The sequence below is a fragment of the Marmota monax genome, unplaced genomic scaffold (assembly GCF_021218885.2).
Source record: "Marmota monax isolate L192 unplaced genomic scaffold, Marmota_monax_Labrador192_F-V1.1 WCK01_AAM20220418_F8-fsc00095, whole genome shotgun sequence".
Taxonomy (NCBI): Eukaryota; Metazoa; Chordata; class Mammalia; order Rodentia; family Sciuridae; genus Marmota; species Marmota monax.
This window is the reverse complement of record NW_026695244.1, coordinates 5336641-5357525: the sequence shown is the minus strand read 5'-3', so window position 1 is coordinate 5357525 and position 20885 is coordinate 5336641. Positions and strand designations below refer to the sequence as shown.

At 39.1% G+C, this 20885-nt stretch overlaps 1 protein-coding gene across 3 annotated transcripts in view; it reads right to left on the bottom strand.

Annotated features, from left to right (window-relative positions):
* Adam23 (ADAM metallopeptidase domain 23) overlaps nt 1-20885 on the bottom strand; it is a 167545-nt gene that overhangs the window by 127693 nt on the left and 18967 nt on the right. For all 3 annotated transcript variants that reach the window (XM_058578160.1, XM_046463111.2, XM_046463110.2), the window contains exon 3: nt 6886-6962. In XM_058578160.1, the coding sequence (XP_058434143.1) occupies nt 6886-6962 (77 nt within the window). The remainder of the gene's footprint in view (nt 1-6885; nt 6963-20885) is intronic.

Genomic DNA, 20885 nt, shown 5'->3' with positions numbered 1-20885 from the left:
AAATTTAAAAGAGAGTATCCTGAGAGCAATGTATCTAAAAGTCTCCTAAGGCCACAACCAGAACTTTCTGGGCTAACTGAAATGTAGACTTAACCACTCCACTTCCAAGCCTTCCATGGATTCCCACCCAAACCACCCAAACCCCTCACCATGGACCACAGTCCTATGTGACCTGGCTATGTGGCCTCCTCTCTGAGCTTATCTTGTCTCCCATCATTCCCCACTATCCCCCCTACACTCGAGTCACAGCAGCCTCCATCCCTCTTGAACATTCCATGTCGCCCTCATGCTGTGGAACCTTCCCTTGGTATCACAGGTGACTCCTCTTTAACAATCATGCCTCAGTTCAAGGTTCCTCCTCAGATCAGCCTGCTGCTTCCTCACCATCACATTGGGCATCCCCACGGCTCCATCACACAGTCCTGTTACATTTTCTTCCACATACTTTTTATGTACCAGGTCAGTGTCTGCTTCCTGCCCCAGAATGAACCTCTCATGTTGGGAGGCAGGGATCTCATTTGTCTTAGTCCCAGCAACATTAGCACCTACCAGAATCACAGGCATGTAGCAGATGCTCACTCAACATTTGCTGAACAAATGAATAAAACAGCACCACCATGAGATGCCTCAGCAAGCCAAAGCCTCCCTGTGCAATCTGTGAGAGCAGGGGCTCAGAGAAGCTCTCCCAACTGAAACTCCCTGCAGGGCAGGCCTCGTGAGCTGGCCTTCCAGTCCTGGTGAAGTCACTCACCATCCACATTCTGCATCCACCGCCTGGATTAGTTGGTAGTGACATCTTTATGCTCTCATTCCTTCCTTCACACACCGAGCCAGGTACTTACCACAAGACTTTTCCCTTTTTCCTCCTCTGATAATTTAAAACTGCTGCATGCAATGTGGCAACCATCACCCTCTGCTAGAAAGGAGATCTCTTTCCTCAGAAGCTCTTTTGGTTCCTCCATTTCTGCTTTCAACATTTTTTTAAATTTTCAAGTTTATTCTAATACGTATCTGATTTTTATATTATTCTCAGCCACTAAAGGTCATTAAAATTAGAACCCCCACCCCAACACATCTCATGCTCTAAACAGTTCCCCTGCTCCAGGTCATACCCGTTTTGTACTCATGCTGCACTCAGAAGGCTCAGGACTCTGCAGAGAGGAGATCCTGGCCTCCCTCCCACTGCACTGACTCATCCCTTCAGAAACCTCCATTTTCTCCCAGTCCGCAAGCCTCCTGCAGACCTCAGCTCTTCCTTACCCAGGCTAGAGCCTGATGCTTAACCACCCAAGTTATTCTGCAGTGAGTATGCAAAGAGCTCTGCCTCCACTTTTCTTCCTCTGCTGCCTCACCGACCGAATCTCTCCACTGTGCTCTTCCTTTTCCATTCAAAATACCGCAGTGATGGAGCCCAGAGATTACAAATCAGAAGAAAAACTAAATTTAACCAACATCATCAGGAAGACACCCACAAGGACTAAACACCTGATATGTGATCTTTAATGAAAGGTGCTCATAAATTCTTTAACTTGACCCTGTTGAGCTTCCTTGCCCGTTCACCTCAGCTGTTAAACTTTGATCATTTTCCTCAAGCCCCAACCACCCTCTGTGCCATCATGAGCCTGCGGCAGACAATGCTGTCTCCAAGATCTTCAGAGTTCCATCTCCTCGATTCCCTTCCCTCCTCTGCAAACCCTCTCCCCCTGCACACACCCTAACACCTCCGTTCCAGTCCAGAAGAGCTGCCTCTCCTGGTTAGAGCTGCACTCTGCCCTTGCTTCTCACCTCACTCCCTCAGTCTCCACCTAATCCTGCTCTGTAGATCACCTCCTCTCTCTTCTGCGTCTTCCACCTCTCACGCTTACCACCCCATCTCTCAGTTGATCAGCTTGTTCCTCTGTCACTAAAAAGCACTGCCTTAATTCCAATGTCTTCCAGCTCTTTTCTTCTCCCCCAAACTTCCTCAATGGGTACTTACTGTCTCCACATCACCTCTCCTCAGTCACTCCCAGCCCACTATACCCTAACCCTGCCTTCCACCCTCTGGGAGCTTCCCTGAAACTGCTGCCTCTAGACCATAAGTGACAACTTGATTGGAAAATGCAAAGGGCAATTTTTGCTCCTTAACTTCTAGATTATTCTGCTGCATGTGATGCTGTAAACCACACCTTTCTGTTTTGAAACTGTCAGTTTAATCACTCTCCTGATTCTCCACCGACTTCTCCAATCGCTCGTTCTCAGTCTCCTTCACGAGCTCTTCTTCCTCTCCCTACCACTAAACAGTCTCCAGCTTATGTTCTTATTCCACCTCCCCTTCCTGGGCCACCTCATCTACACCCATTTTTATCATTAATATCTATATGGAAGTGACTCCCAAGTCTACTCTCTCTAGCCTCCACCTCTCCCCTAAGCTTTTCTCCAACTACTCCCTAAATATGAGCCCATGTGTGTCCCAAAGCCCCTCAACTCTGTTGTCTATTCTGACTTCCCTTCCCTTCACCACTTAACCTGTTTATTCCCTGGAGCTGCACATGGCAGCTGGTCCACCTTCTGCCCAGCTGTCCAGTCAAGGCTCCTCTATTGGTTTTACTCTTTTACCTGCTTTGTCATCCAAGTTGAGGCAATTTTAATACTTTTTATCAACTGAAGATTTATTGAAAATCCTCCTTTCTCCCTGCCTGAGAATAAGACCTTTGTTTGCTCCCCTTGATTTCTTCACAGCCCAAGGGATAACAGCCAAGCACTTGAGTTTGATTTTCCATGCATTGGGTTGTCCCTATAAAAGGGACTTTTATTAAAAGCACTGACTCTACACAGGCTTGCAGACGTCCAGGGTGTTAACTAAAAGCAAAATTAAAAGGTTGGCATCTCTTCTTTCATTTCATATCTGTCTCTTTCATTATCTTAAATTTTGTTTCAGATTCCTGCTCAGCTCTGTGTGTAGGCATGCTAATCATTTAAGTAGTGTTCATATAAAGCTGGTAATTTACCCCTTTAAAGCTGAAGACACCAACTAAGGGCAGGGCACAGTGGTACAAGCTTGTAATCCTAGAGACTCGGGGTGAGGCAGGAGAATCACAAATCTGAGGCCTCGGAAACTCAGCAAGACCCAGGCTCAAAATCAAAAAGGGATAGGGATGTGACTCAGTGGTAGGGTTCCCCTGGGGTTAGTACACACACACACACATACACACACACATACACACACACACACACAGAGTGTTATGGGCTGATTTGAAAGTTAAGTCAGGCTGACTCCATTCTGCCCAGACATCTCACCCTGCGCAGAATTGCTCCATCCTTTCCTCACGGGTCCACTTGCATAGAAGTTGACCCCCACTTGCACCCTGACCACAAAAATTATGGAGCTGTTTTGAGTTGATACGAGAAATATGAATTCTAAGAATGTTCTGTTAGTTGGTACTTTCCACTTCTATGACTTATGTACTTGCTTCACCCTCCCGTTCCTTTCTGGTTTTTGGTTCTTAAAGCTTGATTCTCCACCTGCACCCTTTGTCTTGGATTGCAGAACTGTCTACTTTCTGCTTCCTTGGCCCTGACCAGAATAAATCCTCTGTCTTTTCTTCAAAAAGACCCGGAGTTTTATTTGAAATTTTAGAATCAAGCCTTAACAAGAGTAACTAAGATATTTTCCAGATTTTTTTATTTTTTAAATATTTCTAGTCATAGATAGACATAATACTTTTATTTATTTATTTATTTCTATGTGGTGCTGAGGATTGAACCCATACACTCGCACATGCTAGGCAAGCACTCTACCACTGAGTGACAACCCCAGCCTTACTTTCCAGATTTGTAGGGACATCATAATCAACACAGCCAAAAGCCAACTTTTACAACATCCTGTCTCCAAACCTGAAGGAACTAATGTCATCTTGATTTCTTGACCTGTCCTTTTCTCTGAGTCATTCTCTCCTTTAGTCCCCTTGGAGACCAGCAACATTAGGTCTGATCAGTGAACATCCTGCGATGAGTGGAAACTACCCCAGATAACAGCAAACTCCAATCCTGAGAGAATGATCAACCAGTCCACAGTTTGACCAAGACTGCTTGACTATGCACATTTCTGGTTCTGCTTCTCTATATATTGGGGGAACTCATAAAAGTACCCCTGAGGACAGGGCTGAGCATGCTTGATTCCCCTTGTCTTCCTGGTAAAACCATACTGAATAAATTCTTTTCCTTCCTTTCTCCAATCCTTTTTCCATTTGGTTTCAGGTAGGTGGCCAGATTTGATTTGCAGGGACTTCCTGAAGAAAGGCTCCCCACTAGCCCAGGATTCCAGGAACATCCCAGACTTACTTCTCCTGAATCATCTTTTTCTGCCTCAGCCTTGTAATTTACAAGGAAGCTCAACAAACATCTGAAGCTCCCTCAACCTGCCACATTTCCACATGGCCCTGCCTCCTTAGCAAACACGGCCTCACATGCCTAGACCACATTTCTCCTTTTATTCCTTCTCCTTCCTATTCTCCAACACTTCCCTTCCTGACTATCACTTGTCCTCCAAGATGTGGCTCAAACATCACCTTTTCCAAGATGCCTTTTGACATTTCTCCAGCCCAAGAAGCTGCCTCTCCTTGATGTGTCCATTAACTGCTAGGCAGGAACTTTCAGGGACAAACACAGGTATTTGCAGTAAAAGGAGCTGCTGCCCTTTCAAATGACTGCTAACATCCTTTCAAGTTGTTTATTTGTTGTTGTTGTTGTTGTTTGTTTCAGATAAGGTCCTTCAAAGAAAACCACAAGAAATGGTTTGAACCAGGCAAAATTGCTAAGTCACTCTTCTAAGTGACCTACAATGAACTTTGCTCATTATAATCTTATTATCGTGTTAAAATGTCCACCCCAGAGGCATTCCCATCCACCATTTTTGAATGTGCAATGTAGCAAGAAGTGTGATCTTGAACTGAGCATGCTCAGGAATATGCCCACCTCTATTTGGGATAAGTCTTTCCTATACAAATATGCAGGAGTCTTCCCATGTTCAGAGACATGCTGCTTTGGGAGTCATCTCCAGCATGCTCCTTACTTGCTATGAGTAATAAGACTTTCTTCACTCTTCTGTCTCCTGATTATGCTAGTTGGCTTTGCACTCGCCAAAGAGGGGAACCCTTTGTGTTAAGTTATACTATCATAACATTCCATGTTAACCTCCAGCAAGACACATTTCATACTCTTCTAAAAGAATATTCATCTGCTGGGTATGGTGGCACACTCCTGTAGTCCCAGCAGCTTGGGAGGCTGAGGTAGGAGGATTGCAAGTTCAAAGCCAGCCTCAGCAAAAGCAAGGTTCTAAGCAACTCAGTGAGACCCTGTCTCTAAATAAAATACAAGATAGAGCTGGGAATGTGACTAAGTAGTCTAGTGCCCCTGAGTTCAATCCCCAATACAAAAAAAAATTAAATTAAATTAAAAAAATAAAAATATATTCATCTATAAAACTTCCCCTACTCCAAATTCCTCAATGCAAGTACTATTCATAATAGATGTTCAATGTAATTCTTTTGCATTTTAAATATTAGTGATAAATAATTTCTGGTATGTTCCCAGGATTCTTAAGTACACTGTACATCCCGTATGACCCTTTCTCAGTCATCCACTATTTGTTTGGGAGGCTCTGCTATGGTCATAATACTTTAATATTCAAAATACAGCACTGGTGGTTGCTGTCATCATGCTAATTCTAGAATGATGGTATGCACTGCAGTAAGCATTAAAAGAATAGAGGGCCCAAACAAACTAAAATTAGCCATACCTTGCTACTCAACATAGTCTGATTTGGCAAGACAAATCTCTTCAGCAGTCACAGTGCTGATATAGCGTGGTGAAATGGAACTCAACCAAAGAAGAAAACCTGCAATATCTCTAACACAGGAAATTCTAAATTCTGCTGATTCATTCTGACTTCAAGCTGCAATAATGCTTGAGTAAGGAGCACCCAAGCTGACTCTGCATTTTTTTTTTCTGCAGAGCTCACAGAACTTGGCACACAAGAAATTTAATAGTTGTTCTTTATAGTCCTTTGTAATTCCTCAGATATTGGCTACAGTCACCTACATTATAGTGTCCAATAACATTAAGTGATCTTTTTTCCTGCAAAAATGCAGTCCCGGTCAAAATACTGATGAGAACTGAAAATACTGATTAAAGTTTCTGTAACTGAAGAAAATTACACAGAAAATCCCTTTCACAAAGAAAGACTCAGCACTAGCTCTATTGGAGCTCTTCAGCCTGGTTAAGATGACATCTCTTATTTACTTTTGTACAAAAACATCTGTACAACTGGTTCCAGATTAGGAAACTGCATTTAAATATCAATATAAACACTTGCACGGAGACAATTGGGTAAATTTTCAACAGCACCAAATTTCTAAGAATTTATTTTAGAGCAAATTATGAAGCAAAGAGCCTTCTCAAAATAGGGACTTGCAAGTCATTACTTACTTTGTTCTTCCTACAGTCATGTGCATTGAATTATAAAAGGTAAAATGAAAGAAATCTCTAGACTGAAGTCTAATTATACTTCAATCAGTAATTTATCATACTTCTTATATATAGTGATGATTCAAGTTAACATTTAATTAAATAGCGTTACTTCAAATATTTATTCTCTTCAAAATCATAATATGTAAGTGCTGTATTTGAGATATTTAATATGTTAAATGTCTTTTCTTTTAGGAAAAGGATTTAAAGACAATTCACTGTTCAGACTTTTGTATTTTTCTTTAAGTGCTCTATGACATATAATCTGGTAGAAAACATCAGTGCTTCAACGGTAACAGACATTATTTTTACTAAACCAGTGTCTTAGAGATGGAGTTTTATGGTACCTGCTTTAGAGGATTATGACTGTATACTTACTTGTTCAGTGTGAGGTCAAGAATGAATTTGGAGCCAAAGGCTTCAATCTGGAAGCTTGCCTGGGCCAGATGGACGGCCTGCAGAAGCAAAAAGACAAAAGAACCTTAACTTACTTTCCTGTCTCTAAGATTGATTATTTTCATACCAAGAATGTTATTAAACAGGACCAACTTTTTTTATATATCAATTCATTTCTTTAAAAGACTAGGTGTGTTGTCATGGCTTTGCTGGAAAGATATAGATATCTGAGCAGCAAAGAACTAATAAAAGATAACCAGTCCTTTAAAATGAACCCTTTGAGATAAAAATCAAGAACATATTCTGCAAGACTTCCAAAGTGACTATGATGAAATATGCAAAAGTCTAACTAATTTAAAGCTTGATTTCATCCTGTTTTGTGCACAAAGCTAACTACACCTTTCTGCAAACCTAAGTGAAAAATCCTATCATCACTTTGATCTTCAGTGGGAATTGGAATTTTCTCTGGAACTTTCTCTAAATGATGTATTGGCAGAATATGACAGTAAAATGGGACTGCACAGTCTTCTAACTTCAGAAAGCACTTAGAGCTTGCCCCTCTGGGAACACTCAGAGTCCATGTCCCCCTTTAAAAGTCACACATTTACAAATACTGTCATTATGATGCCTTAATTCAAAAATACAAAGATAATTTCATTTCAAATCATATTTATGAGGTGTTAAAGATTAGTGTAGCTCAAAGAAGCATCGTGAATAATATACATTAAAAAATCAATTAAGTGTTATCAAGGATTTCAAGATGAAACTTACTTTCACCGTCCTATCAGAAAGAGAAAAAAAAAAAAAAGGACAAGGATAAATGCAACATTTATACCCCCTCCCTTGACTCACAAATGTCCTTTTTCTCTGCATTCCAGATGCATCTGTGAAGCGCTCAGTACATGGAAACAGGATACCAGTGTAACACACTAGGCACACCCTTTCTGGTACTTTATATGCCCACCTTCTCCCATTACCTCTCCACTCCTCTTTGCCCTTGACTCCATTTTTATTATTAAAACTCCCCCCCCCCATCCTCCAGAGAAGTCCAGTTGGATTATTCCCCGTGATACCTCCTTCACACACTAGGAATAAACTCTTGGTCCTCAGAGCCTCAGGATCACTTAATTTGTTCTTCCCTCTGTCTGGTGGAATGAGTGCTACCCTCCATCCTTCCCTGGACAGTGAGCTCCTCACACATATCACAGGAGTCTTGCAAACAGATATAGATCAATGACCCTCCTCCATAATATCCAAGCTTCCAATAATTCCCCAATTATTTATTGTCAAGACTGCTTTATCATGCCAAACCCATAAAACACCATGAATAAACCATGACTTCTACTTCCAGTCAAGCACAACTGTCGATTAAATAGTCACTCAATAAGATCAATAAACAAAAGTTTCAAAGGAAATTAACGAATATTAAATTTTAAATACAAAAGAATGAGAGATTCCTGAATGTTTAACACCATAGGATGTCAAGTCAAACTCCAAATCACCACATGAAACAAGGCCACAGACTTCTCTTGGGTTCCAGCATCCAAACTACTGCATGAAAAAGAAACATCTATCATATCAAAAGTGGGCTCTGTCATCTGCAAATAAACCTTTATTTGGCTAATACAAATATCTTTTCATGCACTTATTTTGCATCTTGAAGTAAATATTTTTGCATGAAAATATTTACCTGGATGAATACTTTGTAGGGAAGATTTTTCAGCTCTGGATTCCAAAAAAAAAAAAAAGTATGTAAAAGTTTCTGAGAATAAGATAGGTCCTTGAGCTGGGGTTGTGGCTCAGCAGTAGAGTGCTCACCTAGTATGTGAAAGGCCCTGGGTTCGATCCTTAGCACCACATACAAATAAATAAGTAAAATAAAGGTATTGTGTTCAACTACAACTAAAAAATAAATATTTTTTTAAAAAGATAGGTCCTCAAGCATGTTTTCTTCTAAGAACACTACATAGCTGAGGAAAAGTTCATCAATGCAACCTTTCTTAAAGGAGCTGATAAATACACCTCCTGGAGCTTCTTTATAAATAGTAAGAACTGTCAGTGACCCAGTAAAAGCCTCCTTTTGTAGCAAGTAAGCAACAAGACAAGTACAAATACCAACATCACCCTAATGCAAAATAAGGTAGCCCGTGGTAACCACAGTACCCCCATTTTATACAATTGTTAGGACTTACAGTTTGATTAATTGCTAAAACACATTTATGCCAAATCAAGATGACACATTTCAGTTTGACAGAATTTCATAAAGGAGTTAGCAAATAATACTGAGCTTTTCTTTTGCTTTTTCATTCACTCATTCTACACTTTTTACACAAGTTTCATCTTACGTAAAAAGATGGCTGGGACACAGCCCTGGACCTCAAAAAAACAGTGACGTCCAGGGAAGAAGCCTCAGCATCTAACAGGCCACAGCAACCAAGACTGAGCACATCCAGGGGCAGAGGGATACAGGATGGCTATTTGAACAAAACTGCAAAAGATGAGTAAGAATCCACATGTCAGGGGAAGAGAAGGCATTCAGGGCATTCAGGGCGCAGCAGAAAATATTTACTAAACTCGAGTGAAAACGTGAGTGTGGGGAAAAAAAAATTTTTTTTGATTTAAAAAAGAAGAATGTGGCATGTAGGAAAATAGCCTTCAGAGAAAATGACAATGACTCTGAAAAGGTGGACTGCAGACTGGAGAGCTTTGTGTAACATGCTCAATGACAGGAATGAGGTCAAATATGTACATGGAGCCAGAGAGTGAGCTATGTCCATTCCCCCCACTCACTCAACATGTCTGGCACATTTTATCTTCATCATCACCACCATCAACAACATGATCAAACGTGAACAGAACAACAGCCACAACGTACGGGTTTCTCCACAGAGGGGGTGGGGTGGAATCTCTTGTTATGAACTTTCATCAGTAAAAGTGTTTGATCATTTTAATTTATTTTAATTAAATAAATTAAAAAGAAAAAAGGCTGCGCTTTTTTCTTTAAGATAATTTCAGATTTCCTCATGCATGTATCTTTCCTATGTATCAAGTGCAAACTGTATATACATTTAATAGAGTTACATTCTTTTTAAGTAATTTCAACACATTATTTATATGTTACTTTCTGTGCACTGCTTTTCCTTCCTCTGCTTTACATTGTGCAATTGTGTGCAGAGTACAGATTCTTCTCCACACCAAAACAAATATCTGAAAAGTGCTATTTTTCCCTATCAATCTGTCATTTGTGCCCTGTCCTTGACACAAAATAGCTTTTAACTTCTGGACTCCATGTTATTCCATTGCAAGTTATCACGTTTTCTTTAACAAAATAATATACAGTTTTGTTAAATATCCATTTTAAATATGTTCTAGAACAAGGTAAGTGAGCCCTCATTATTATTTTTTTAGTAAATTTAAAAAAATTTTAATAATAAGATTAGCACACCTCTTCCTAACAGTAGGAAATTGAAAGAATGGCTGAGATGAGGTTTTGACAGGACAGCCATATCACTTTGGGTTGATTTAATATAGTGTTATCACTGCCTAACTGACAAGCATTACTGAAAATACAAAGATTACCTACAGTCTTATTCTTCTTTTACAAAGATGGAACTATATGGTGAGGTTTAAAAATGTGTTCAGCAATACAAAATCAGATTACAGGAATACTTCAGAGAAGGGTTCATGAACCACACATGAGGTCATAGTTATTCTCTCCTTCAGAATATCTGTTAAACAGCCTTGTTTTTATAAGAACATCCACTATTATAGCACTGGGGAAGAACACAAGGTTTTATAACCAAAAAGCATCATTTCACAAGAAGAATGAGCACATCACTGGGCTCAGAATTACCACCCTGAAGAACTGGGAACAGCTGTTGCCTCAGCACATTGGTATTTTTCTTTTGACTCAGAATCTGGCCCAGGGAAATTACAGGAGTTCTATAAACAAAAACAACTAAACTCAATTATATACACAAACCTCCTTCACTGAAGAACAATTCACACATCTTCACAGTGTGCTTCGTTTTTCTGTTTCTTTGTTCCTAGTAAATGGCACCTAATGGTATCATGTTAAATAACTGAGAAAACCGTTAGCTTCTTCAGCTAAGCCTTGTTTTGCACCTGATTATCAAGCACTGCTGGGACAGTAAGTAGCTGTATATGCTCAATTTTGGGTAAAGAACACTGGATAAGCTGAAGAAATGTGGCTGTTTTCTAGAACAGTTAATATGTACATTAAAACAAGAGAAAAATAACCATCTCATTATAGAAGTAAAAAGCAGGCAATTGAGAGTTTGCGAGTTTCATGTAACTATACTTCACAGGGGAGACTCTCTGCCACTTAGCAAGAATCTGTAAGTTCTCTAGAATGTACCTATAACTGGAACCGAAAATGGGAAATGGAAAGCCTCCACTTTCCAAAAATTCAGACAATATTTCCAGACTCAATTTCATAATTCAGGAGAAATTGAGCCACTTGACAAAGTGGGTGTCTATGCTGTCAATCACCACATGCCTACCTTTAGCATGTTCTATATCATACACAGTTTGGGAAGCAGAAGAGAATTTGGAAGTAGCTTTCCAGCTTGTCAATGGATAGATGTCTTCTAATTAGGGAGACATCCGTTCAAGTGATGAAGGAAATATGTCCAGAGTAGCAAATCAATAAGGTAGGAAAATGTTTTCCAAATGAAAGTAAGAGGCCCTGAAGGGCATCGAGCAGGTCCCAGCAAACGCCAGTGAAATGATTGAAGCTCTGCTCTTTAAACGGGGCTGTGGATCTAAGCTTCCAAGAAGGAGGGCGCCAGAGAGAGCAAAATGTGGTCATTAGAGTTAGTCAATCTTTCTTCTCGTTTGAAAGAACCATAGGGAAAGTAAAGCAGCTAAAAGCTGATTATTAATGGAACTGCAGTAATCTTTTTCTTGTTTTTATTTTTTATGTCCCTCACCACTATGATAATTTTTCTCATCCTAAGCTTATTAAAATATTGAATATGTACGCCGTGCATGTATGCAGCAGGTTTGTACCTTTTCAAGAGGCGCTTTCTCTTCCTTTACCTTGTTGCATACGGCTTTCTTTTACACTTAGTGTTTAAATAGACCCTTCAAGAGTTTCTATTTCATATTCTTCAAACATAGTGGGGAAAGTTTGCAGAATCTCAAACATCATCTTCTTTTGAGATTCAGGACATTTTCTGATGTTTCAGAGAAGACAGATTTGGAAATTCACCGACAGGTAAGAAGAGTTAGGGGTAGGGGGAGAGGAAGCCAGGAAGCTGAGACTAGACTAGTAGCCTGCCTTGCTGTAATGAGCTGAGCTGCTGGAGTCAGAGGGCGCTTCCCAGGAAGCCTTTGGACAACTTGGCTGCTCTGTATGATTTCCTTTTACATAATAACAGGAGGCACAGAATCCAATAAATGCCAATAATTAAATACCAATAAACTATTGAGTGTAAATTGACACAAGTTGGAGAACAACAAGTCAGTTTAGATCACAGGGTTTTTCTGCAGATGCTTAGTCAGGCTATCCTGACACTGCAGAAGCAAACATCCACCTTGTAGATCTTTTTCCTATACAATGCAAAACCCAAATATAGTTTTAAAGCCCAAAAGAAAATGTCAACAGACCATTTTTAATTGCAGTCTGGTTCTCATCTCTTATTAGAAGTTAGTACATTGGGGAATGTGCAGATGCGTGTTATAATAAAAATAATAACACCTTGTTTTCTCCCATTTTAATCATCTCCAGGCATTATCGTGTCTAACTAGGACAATATACCATGTAGGTGATAGGCTGAGCTTTTGACTACACTATTATAGAAGAAAAACAATCTTTAAAGGCACAGAAAGGTTAAGTGATGTTTTTGTCCAAGGACATACATCAGACCTATGCAGTGTTAGCTTCAGCTCAGTGAGAAGTGCCAAGTTTATGCCAGAAGTCCTTAAACCTCCAAGCCTCAATGTTTCCTAATCATTAAAATATAAATAACAATAGCTTACCACCAGGATGTCTGTGAGGATTAAATTATACAATAATGTAGCAGAAAGTTTCTGAAAAGGTTGGCCACATCAAAAGAGCTCAATAATTCAGAAGAGACACCAAAGTAGAAGGAGAAAGGGAGAAAAAAAATTGCATCAACATTTTGGAAAGAGATCAGTCAGCCCCACCTTAAAACTCTCTTCCAGTCTAGCTGGCCACCCTTCTAACAAATTCCAATATGCATTTATATTCTGCAGAATTTGCAAATGTTATATTTTTAATTACTAATTACCGTTATATATTGTACTTTGACCTTGTTCAAGTTGTCGTGTCTCTAAAGCAATATGAATCATTTTCCTGAGAAGAGAAACAGCTGCAAACGTTACATGAAGGCAGTTTTGCAAATTAAGGTAATTTGCTCAACATTCTTGCCAAGATGCATTTAAATAGGTAGCTCGTGGAAGAGAATATCATCATGGTTTTTTTTTCTAGCATGTTCCAATTCACAGTATTACTGGTTAAGACATTAACGAGTTTCCATTGAATACCTACCATGTGTGAAACACTAGCAGATGTGAAGATATAGCAGAATTAGGATTCATATCAAAAAGTTTATAATCTTATTGGGGAAATAAAATTAGAAAGCACAAAGAGTGAAAATACAATAAGCCAATTAAAAAATAATATTATGATTTTGTAAAAATGTCACACGTAATTTAAGCATGGTTAATTATGAAATTTGGAGTATGGACCACAGGCACATTTGAATTTGAAGAGGGAGAATTCTGGGAGCTGGAGAGAGCTGACAAGTTTACAGGGAAGTTATCCTCAGTATTCAACAAATAGAATTCAGATAACTCTAAGATTTAATAGGATAAAATTACCCAGTCTTCCTAAGTGTTTGCTAATAAATAAGTGTACCAGAAACATACTTTTGGAGTAAAACACAGGATGCCTTCCATTCTGGAGTGTTAAAATGCAATTTAGATAATGGTGAGAATTCAACATGACAGTTGATCATAAAAATACAGCATTTGATGAGATCAATAAATGGTGTGAACATATATACACAGTCCAAAAAATGCTCATGTATTCTGTTAGCAAATGTCTCATTTAGCCTTAAGCTAGGAAGCTGAAGCCATGTCCTTTGGAGGACAGTACAAAAAGAATACCAAAAGATCAGCAAAGCACACCCAGCTCACAGGCCAGAGACTGGCACCTCCTTATAAAGGAAGCGGGTCACTGATTCTGTTGTCTGTGAAACCTAGCCAGGAAGGATTAAACTTCGTCTCTGAAAAAAACCTAGCCAATATTCAATTACTGAATCTGACGATACGGAGAAAGGAAAGCATAGGTTTATGGATTTGCAAAACTTCTGATCAATCATCTACCAGAGCTCTTTTCTAAATTAATCAATTTTTTAAAGAGATTTCAGTTTTTATCTTCCCCTGCCCTTTTCTTACCCACCATCAGTTTGAGATGCTCTTAAAGTTGATACAGGCAAAAGATGAACACTGAAAAGGAAAAAAGATGACAGGCCTGGATACTCCAGTTAATAAATTGTGGGTTTGCTATACGAAAATTTTCTTTTCAAATTTTTTAAATGTTAAAGAAGAGAAGCTATATTTCATATAATAGGAGAAGGAAGACAAACCGAGAATTTCCTTAGTGATTATTTAGCAACCCGAGTGGACCCTGTAATGATATACTTTCACTGTCATCTTCAGACATTCACATTAAATGTCTTCTATGCATTTACCTTTGGTAATTAATCTTTTTCTGGATATTAAACTGACAATACCAGCTAATGAGAGAGAATGAATCACCAGCCTTCAGACCACTTGCAATGGGAAAATGAGTAAAGCATTACAAGTATCACTACAGCTGTATTCTTTAGCTTTCATATATTTTCTGAAAGACGAGTAAGAATACAACTATGACAACAGTTGCCATGGAAGCAGTTCCTTTCTGCCGCCTTCCTGAATAGTAACATTTAATTTGATGCATTAATCTAGTAGCTAAGGTGTGATTCATTTTGTTCTTTCTCCTCATCAATTCCTACATCGCCGCACCACACCGCTCCGAGGAGGGCTTCTCTCTCTGCTAATAATTCTGTCATAAAGCAAGAACATATTCTGTCTTTCTAGACAGAATTATTGAACACCCACTAAGTAATTTCAATAAAAGAATAGAACAGGGTATGGAAAGCAAAAACCAGCAAGCTCCATGATTAATGTCTGTGACTCATTACCCGACAGCTTTTTAAATTTGCTTATATAATGTTAATACTATCCTTACAGGGGAAAAAAAATAAAGCCCCCTGAAGCCAGAGCTCCATGAGGAGTCCTGGGCTGTTGCCCTGTCCTTGGCATTCTGGCTACGGCAACCCAGTGGACTTATGTCAATTCAAATCTCTCTCCAGGGCCAAATAAGGTTCTTTAACTTGCATGTTACGTCCACAGAAGGATTAGTTAAGAATGAATGAGTCTGAGATACAAAGTGAGAATTATGGTCCAGTAATTACACAGTTCACTTGTGCATTGTTATATTTAGCAAACCATAAATGATATAGAACAGATTCAAGTATTAATTTTCAGTTCTCCCTTACTAAGAAACTATTCAAAACATATATCTAAGGGAGGCTGAACAGACCTGCCCCAGCGAGACCTCTCTTCTCTTAAAATACCTTGATCCTACTGATCCTCAGTAGTGGATCTCATATAATTCTTGTCCAGGGATTTTTATTGGGATAGCTAAACCAGAGCAGTTATTTCTATTTGCAGGACTTTTTCTGGCTCTGTTGATGAGATTGCTCCAAGTTCACACTGAAGAGACAGCTGTGTGACAACGGTATTTCAAAGAGGTATGCTTTCCTTGCCTACCCTCTTCAAGATCCATGTCACAAGTCATGTATTCCTGGGGTACAGCCTCCTTTTGTCTACAGTGATCCACTCTATGGACTAGAGAAAGGTCAGTTTTTCTGATCCTCAGCAGCTTCTGGCTCTGTCCTTTGCTCTGAATCTTGACTATATCTATGATATTTGATGGGTTGCATTCTGCCCCATTGGATGGAAAGAGGAACCTTAAAATTGGGGGTCATGCCAAAGACCGATTTCTCCATTTTCAAATATGCAGGTGCCATTGGACTTCCCTAAGTAATGCCCTTAAGGCTTGTTCCTGACACGAGGCTCAAATCTGTCCTGTTTCACAATTTTATTCAAAACAAATACCATGTGTGACACACATATTTTACCCAAAGCTAGGTGTGGAAAAAGCAATACCCAAGCACCTTCATGTTCTCTAACATGGAACTTCCATAAAGTTCTGCAAAATGTCAACCACTTACCCTGTGTTCACCCAATTTTTAAAACTAATTTGTAGAATATTGGACATTATAAAATGTTTTACCTGTTTTTAATAAGCAAATATTGGCTCTCACAACATCTATGTAATGTTTTAGGTTTGTTATCAAATGAGAACCTAAGCAATAATATAATTTTTTTTTATTTTCTGAGAACCTATTTCTGTATTTTGCAAGTTATCTTGACTACTTTTAATATTTCAAATTTGTCATCCTTTTTGACATACATTATCATATATTTCATTTTAGGAATTTTGGAAGGTATACACTTACTGATTTTAATTTATTATCTGTATCTCCTCTCTGCAGCCTGATCTTATGTCACAGAGATTAAGGCATACATCTGACATCCTACTAAATAATGTAGGTTCATCAAAGTCTCTTATTAGTTTAGCAATTAAGTCTGTATTGTGAAACTAGAAACAAAAAAAAAACTCCACAGCATTGTACAAATCTCTCTACTTCTCACACCTGTCCCTTGAGTTGCTACTTAAGTCAGCAAACGAAAGAAATACTATTCTTTAAATCACAGTGCTCCAAAATATTTCAATAGTGCCAACGAATAAGAAACAAATAATTTCACAATTTTATATTATTTCAATTAAAGTTATTTCAGGTGATTTTTTTAATTATCTGAAATAAGCAGAGAACTATATCAGGGAAGGATTTAGTCATGATTAGAGAGGACAGGATGTTATTAATATTTGATAAATAGTCCAAAATAAAAACTACTTAGAGAACATGAATTTTTCCAAAAAATGGAAAGACTATAGAAATTTAATGCTTTTATCTTGGCCAAAAGAGAAAAAAATACTATTTAAATGAGACTGCTAGCAAACTTTTCTTTCTATCCTCTATGCCAGCGAACACTAAATTACCCAGTTTCCCACAAAATAAAAATTATAGAATCTGGAAGAATGTTCTAGTACTTACATCAAGGCAGCAAAAGACTACATCTGCTGGCTTGGTATGTAAATAGTTGTAACATAGGAAATAGTGACAGAAAGATAACAGTTCTCCTAACTTACAGGTTTGGCTTTCTATTGTGAGGTTTCTATTGACAGCACTATTGACATTTCAGGTTGGATGCTTCTTTGATGGGAGAGGGGGGATATCAGTGAACTGTGCTATTTGATAGTATCCCTGTCCTCTACCCATAATATGCCAGTAGCATATCACCCCCAGCTGTGACAACCCAAAATATCTCCAGACATCACCAAATGTCTTTGGGGCCAACATTGCTCCCTGTTGAGAAGCCCCCTCTCTATATATATACACAGAAGCTATATGAATTTGGGTTCCTCTAGATGCATTGCCTTTACACAAAATTTGTTCAACTTTGTGTTCAAAGTTCATTTGCAGCCATCACCCTTGAAACAAAACAGCAGGAAGCAACTGATGCAAATAGAAAAGGGGAGTATGGTTCTTTCACCAGTGAAATGTAATCCACCTGAAAAGAATCAGATTTTAAAAAAAAATGTATACCCACAGAGATTCCCCCAAATTAAACTCCAAGTTTAAATCTGTCAAGTTTTATCCTTCAAAAAACAATGAAGAAATAAATTATGCAGTTCAAAAATTTAATCTTTTTAAAGGATGCTTAATGCTGCTTTCTTCATTCCCAAAGTGGCAGCTTCTTATTATCTTTTGAAATGTCATTTGGTGACTCAAAAGAAAACAACTGTAATTTAAACAGCAAGAAATAAGAGAGAATAAGTCAGTATGTGGCCTCTGTTTGGAAGCTACGAAGTTGCCTTTCCAAGATTCATGTAACATCTTTACTCCGTGGGTGAAACTACCAGGTCTGTAAGTGCCATTTGCCTGCTGATGGCTCCCACATTTCCATCTCATCCCCACCTGTCCCTGACACAAGACCAAGTCACAGAGATGATCAGCCATCCTCCAAAGCAGAACAGGTTCAGTTTCCTCTAGGCCTTCTTCCAAGCTTTCTTCCTCAACCTGTCCATGTTGAAAAATGATAACGCTGTTCCCCAGGAAAAGGTCTGCCAGTTATTCTTCACCCCAGGTTAATTTCCTATTGCTACTCTATCAAATTCCCGTATGTGTTATGGCTACAAACAACATAAATTGTTATCTCACAGTTCCAGAGGTCAAAAATCCAAAAGCAGAATCTAGAATCTAATGTGAAGATGTTGGCAGGGCTGGTTCCACTGAGATGCTGTGGGGAAGGACCTGTTTCCTTGTGTTCCCCAGCTTCCGCAGGCTGCTGTCCTCCTGGGCTCAGGCCCCCCACCCCCATGCCCCGCAGCATACATCCTCTTCCATCATCACATCTCCTTCTCTGACTCTGACTTTCATAAGGGCCCTTATGATGATACCCTTGTTCCATCCAGATAACCCAGAATAAGCTCCTCATACCAAGTTCCTTAACTCAATGACATCCTCCAAGTAGCATGAGAAGTAGCATGTACACAGGTTCTAGGGATTCAAATTCATCTTTGAAGAAGGGGAGCATTCTTCTGCCTACCACAGTTTCTCTCCTTTTCTAGTCCACTCTCCAAATCACCAGCAATCTGGAAGCTCTACCTTTAAAATATATCCCAAATCGACCTACTTATCTGCAATTCCTCTGTTACCACTCCAGTACACGTCACACCAGACAACTGTAAGCCCCTCCTCCCTGGTCTCCCTGCAGCAATATTTGCTGCATCTTTTGTAGGATTTCCAAAAGGATCTTTTTTAAGGTATTAAACAAATACTGTTTTTTCCTCCCTTAAAAACCATCAGTGGCTTCTAGATGCAACCAGAACAAACAGGCCCTTCATTCTCCAGCCCCTTCTTACCTTTAAAAAATAATGAAGCAGGAAATATGCAATTATTTTTCCTTCTGCAAAATGTCTCTGAGTCCCTCACCATGAACTTGCAGAGGTCTAGTAGGCTAAGTAGTTCTTGGCAAACCTGTCTCTGCATCCCTCACCATGAACTTGCAGAGGCCTTGTAGGCTAAGTAGTTCTTGGCAAACCATCATAGAGGGGTAGCGTGTTCTGGCTGCTCTTCCTGGATTTCCAAGCTCACCTCTCTCCCCAGAGGCAGAAGGCAGCAACTTACCACAATTCTAACCCTAAGTCCCACCCCTCCAAGTCCATGTTAACCATAGAATGCCTGCTAAGCCCACAGAAAATTCAAAATGTGCAAGAAGGAAATATCAGGAGGTCAGGGAAGAAAGGAAAGAGCTTGCCATGGTGTGATAAATTCACTTTTCATAGCAGTAGACCGAAGATAATATCTTAGGTTGATGGATATCTAAAAATAGGGCAGGGATAAATTATTTAGCATGGTAAGAACTAAAAACAGAAATCTAACAGTCTTTGAGGAGTGCTGTTCATTTTATAACTTAATGAACTCTGAATTCTTGGGCCATGTAGGTAAATATATCAGAGTAACCACTAATTTTACACAACATATTTACACCAATTTTAAATGGAAGAGTGCACGTTTGTGCAAATGGGTCACCAGTGTTTCATCTGCTGTAATGTTGCTTCAGTGGTTTGCCAACACTGCTATTTAGAATTTCCTCATCAGAAACTGTCTTGCCAAGGACTTGCTGGTGGCAAATCGGGGGCATATGAGTTTCTATTCAAAACTCTTCCTGAGCCTTCCTCTGTTTTTGCTTTTCAAAAACTCTTTTCTCCTCAAATAACCTCACCCCCCACCCTGAGCCTCTTTTCATTTTCAAATAGTAAAGTACTCACACTCTTCATCCAACACACCCACATCCCAGGGGGCAGCTACTTCACAAACCAGCTATCTCTGCAATAATGAAGGACTCCTAACTCCAGCCAGTACCCACATTTCTTCATCTCTGATGATCACCCAATCACCTCTTATTGGAGGATAATTCACTGAATTTTAGGATCCCCAGGGGTTCTAGAGAATAAACTCACCCATGTTAAAATGACCTTAGACATAATAATATAAATCACTGGGCCACATTCAGCCCTACAAACTCAAAATCTTTTCAACTATCTCCCCAGATGGTTCCAACACACAGTAAAGTTTGAAATCTTCAAATCTAATTCAATCTCCTTATTTTCTTTAAATGAGGAAATTTAAATCCAAAGAGGTTAAATAGCTTTCCCCAAATTGGCTATCTAATACAGAGCCTATTAATTATTCTACTCCTAGTCCAGTCTCCCTTTTAAAGGAATCTATGAGGTAAAACACACCAAAAAAAAAAAAAAATAGAAGAAAACTAGCTCAATGAAATAAAGCCTATCTATCAGAAATCTACAGCTAACATCATACAGAACAGTGAAAGACTAGAAGCTTTTCCTCTAAGATAAAAGAGAAAATAAAAATGCTTGCTTTGCCATTTTTAGTCAACATAGTGGTGGAAGTCCTAACCAGAACAATTAGGCAAGGAAAGAAAAGCATCCAATTTGGAAAGAAAGACATAAAATTATCACTGTTCACAGATGACGTGATCTTAAATGCAGAAGACCTAAAGTCTCCACACACACAGACACACACACACACACACACACACACACACCTAGAACTAATAGGTGAAATCAACAAGAATTGCAAGATAACAAAATCAACACTCAAAACTAAGCTTCACTTCTATACACAACAACGAACAATCCGAAAAGGAAATTAAGAATTCCATTTACAATA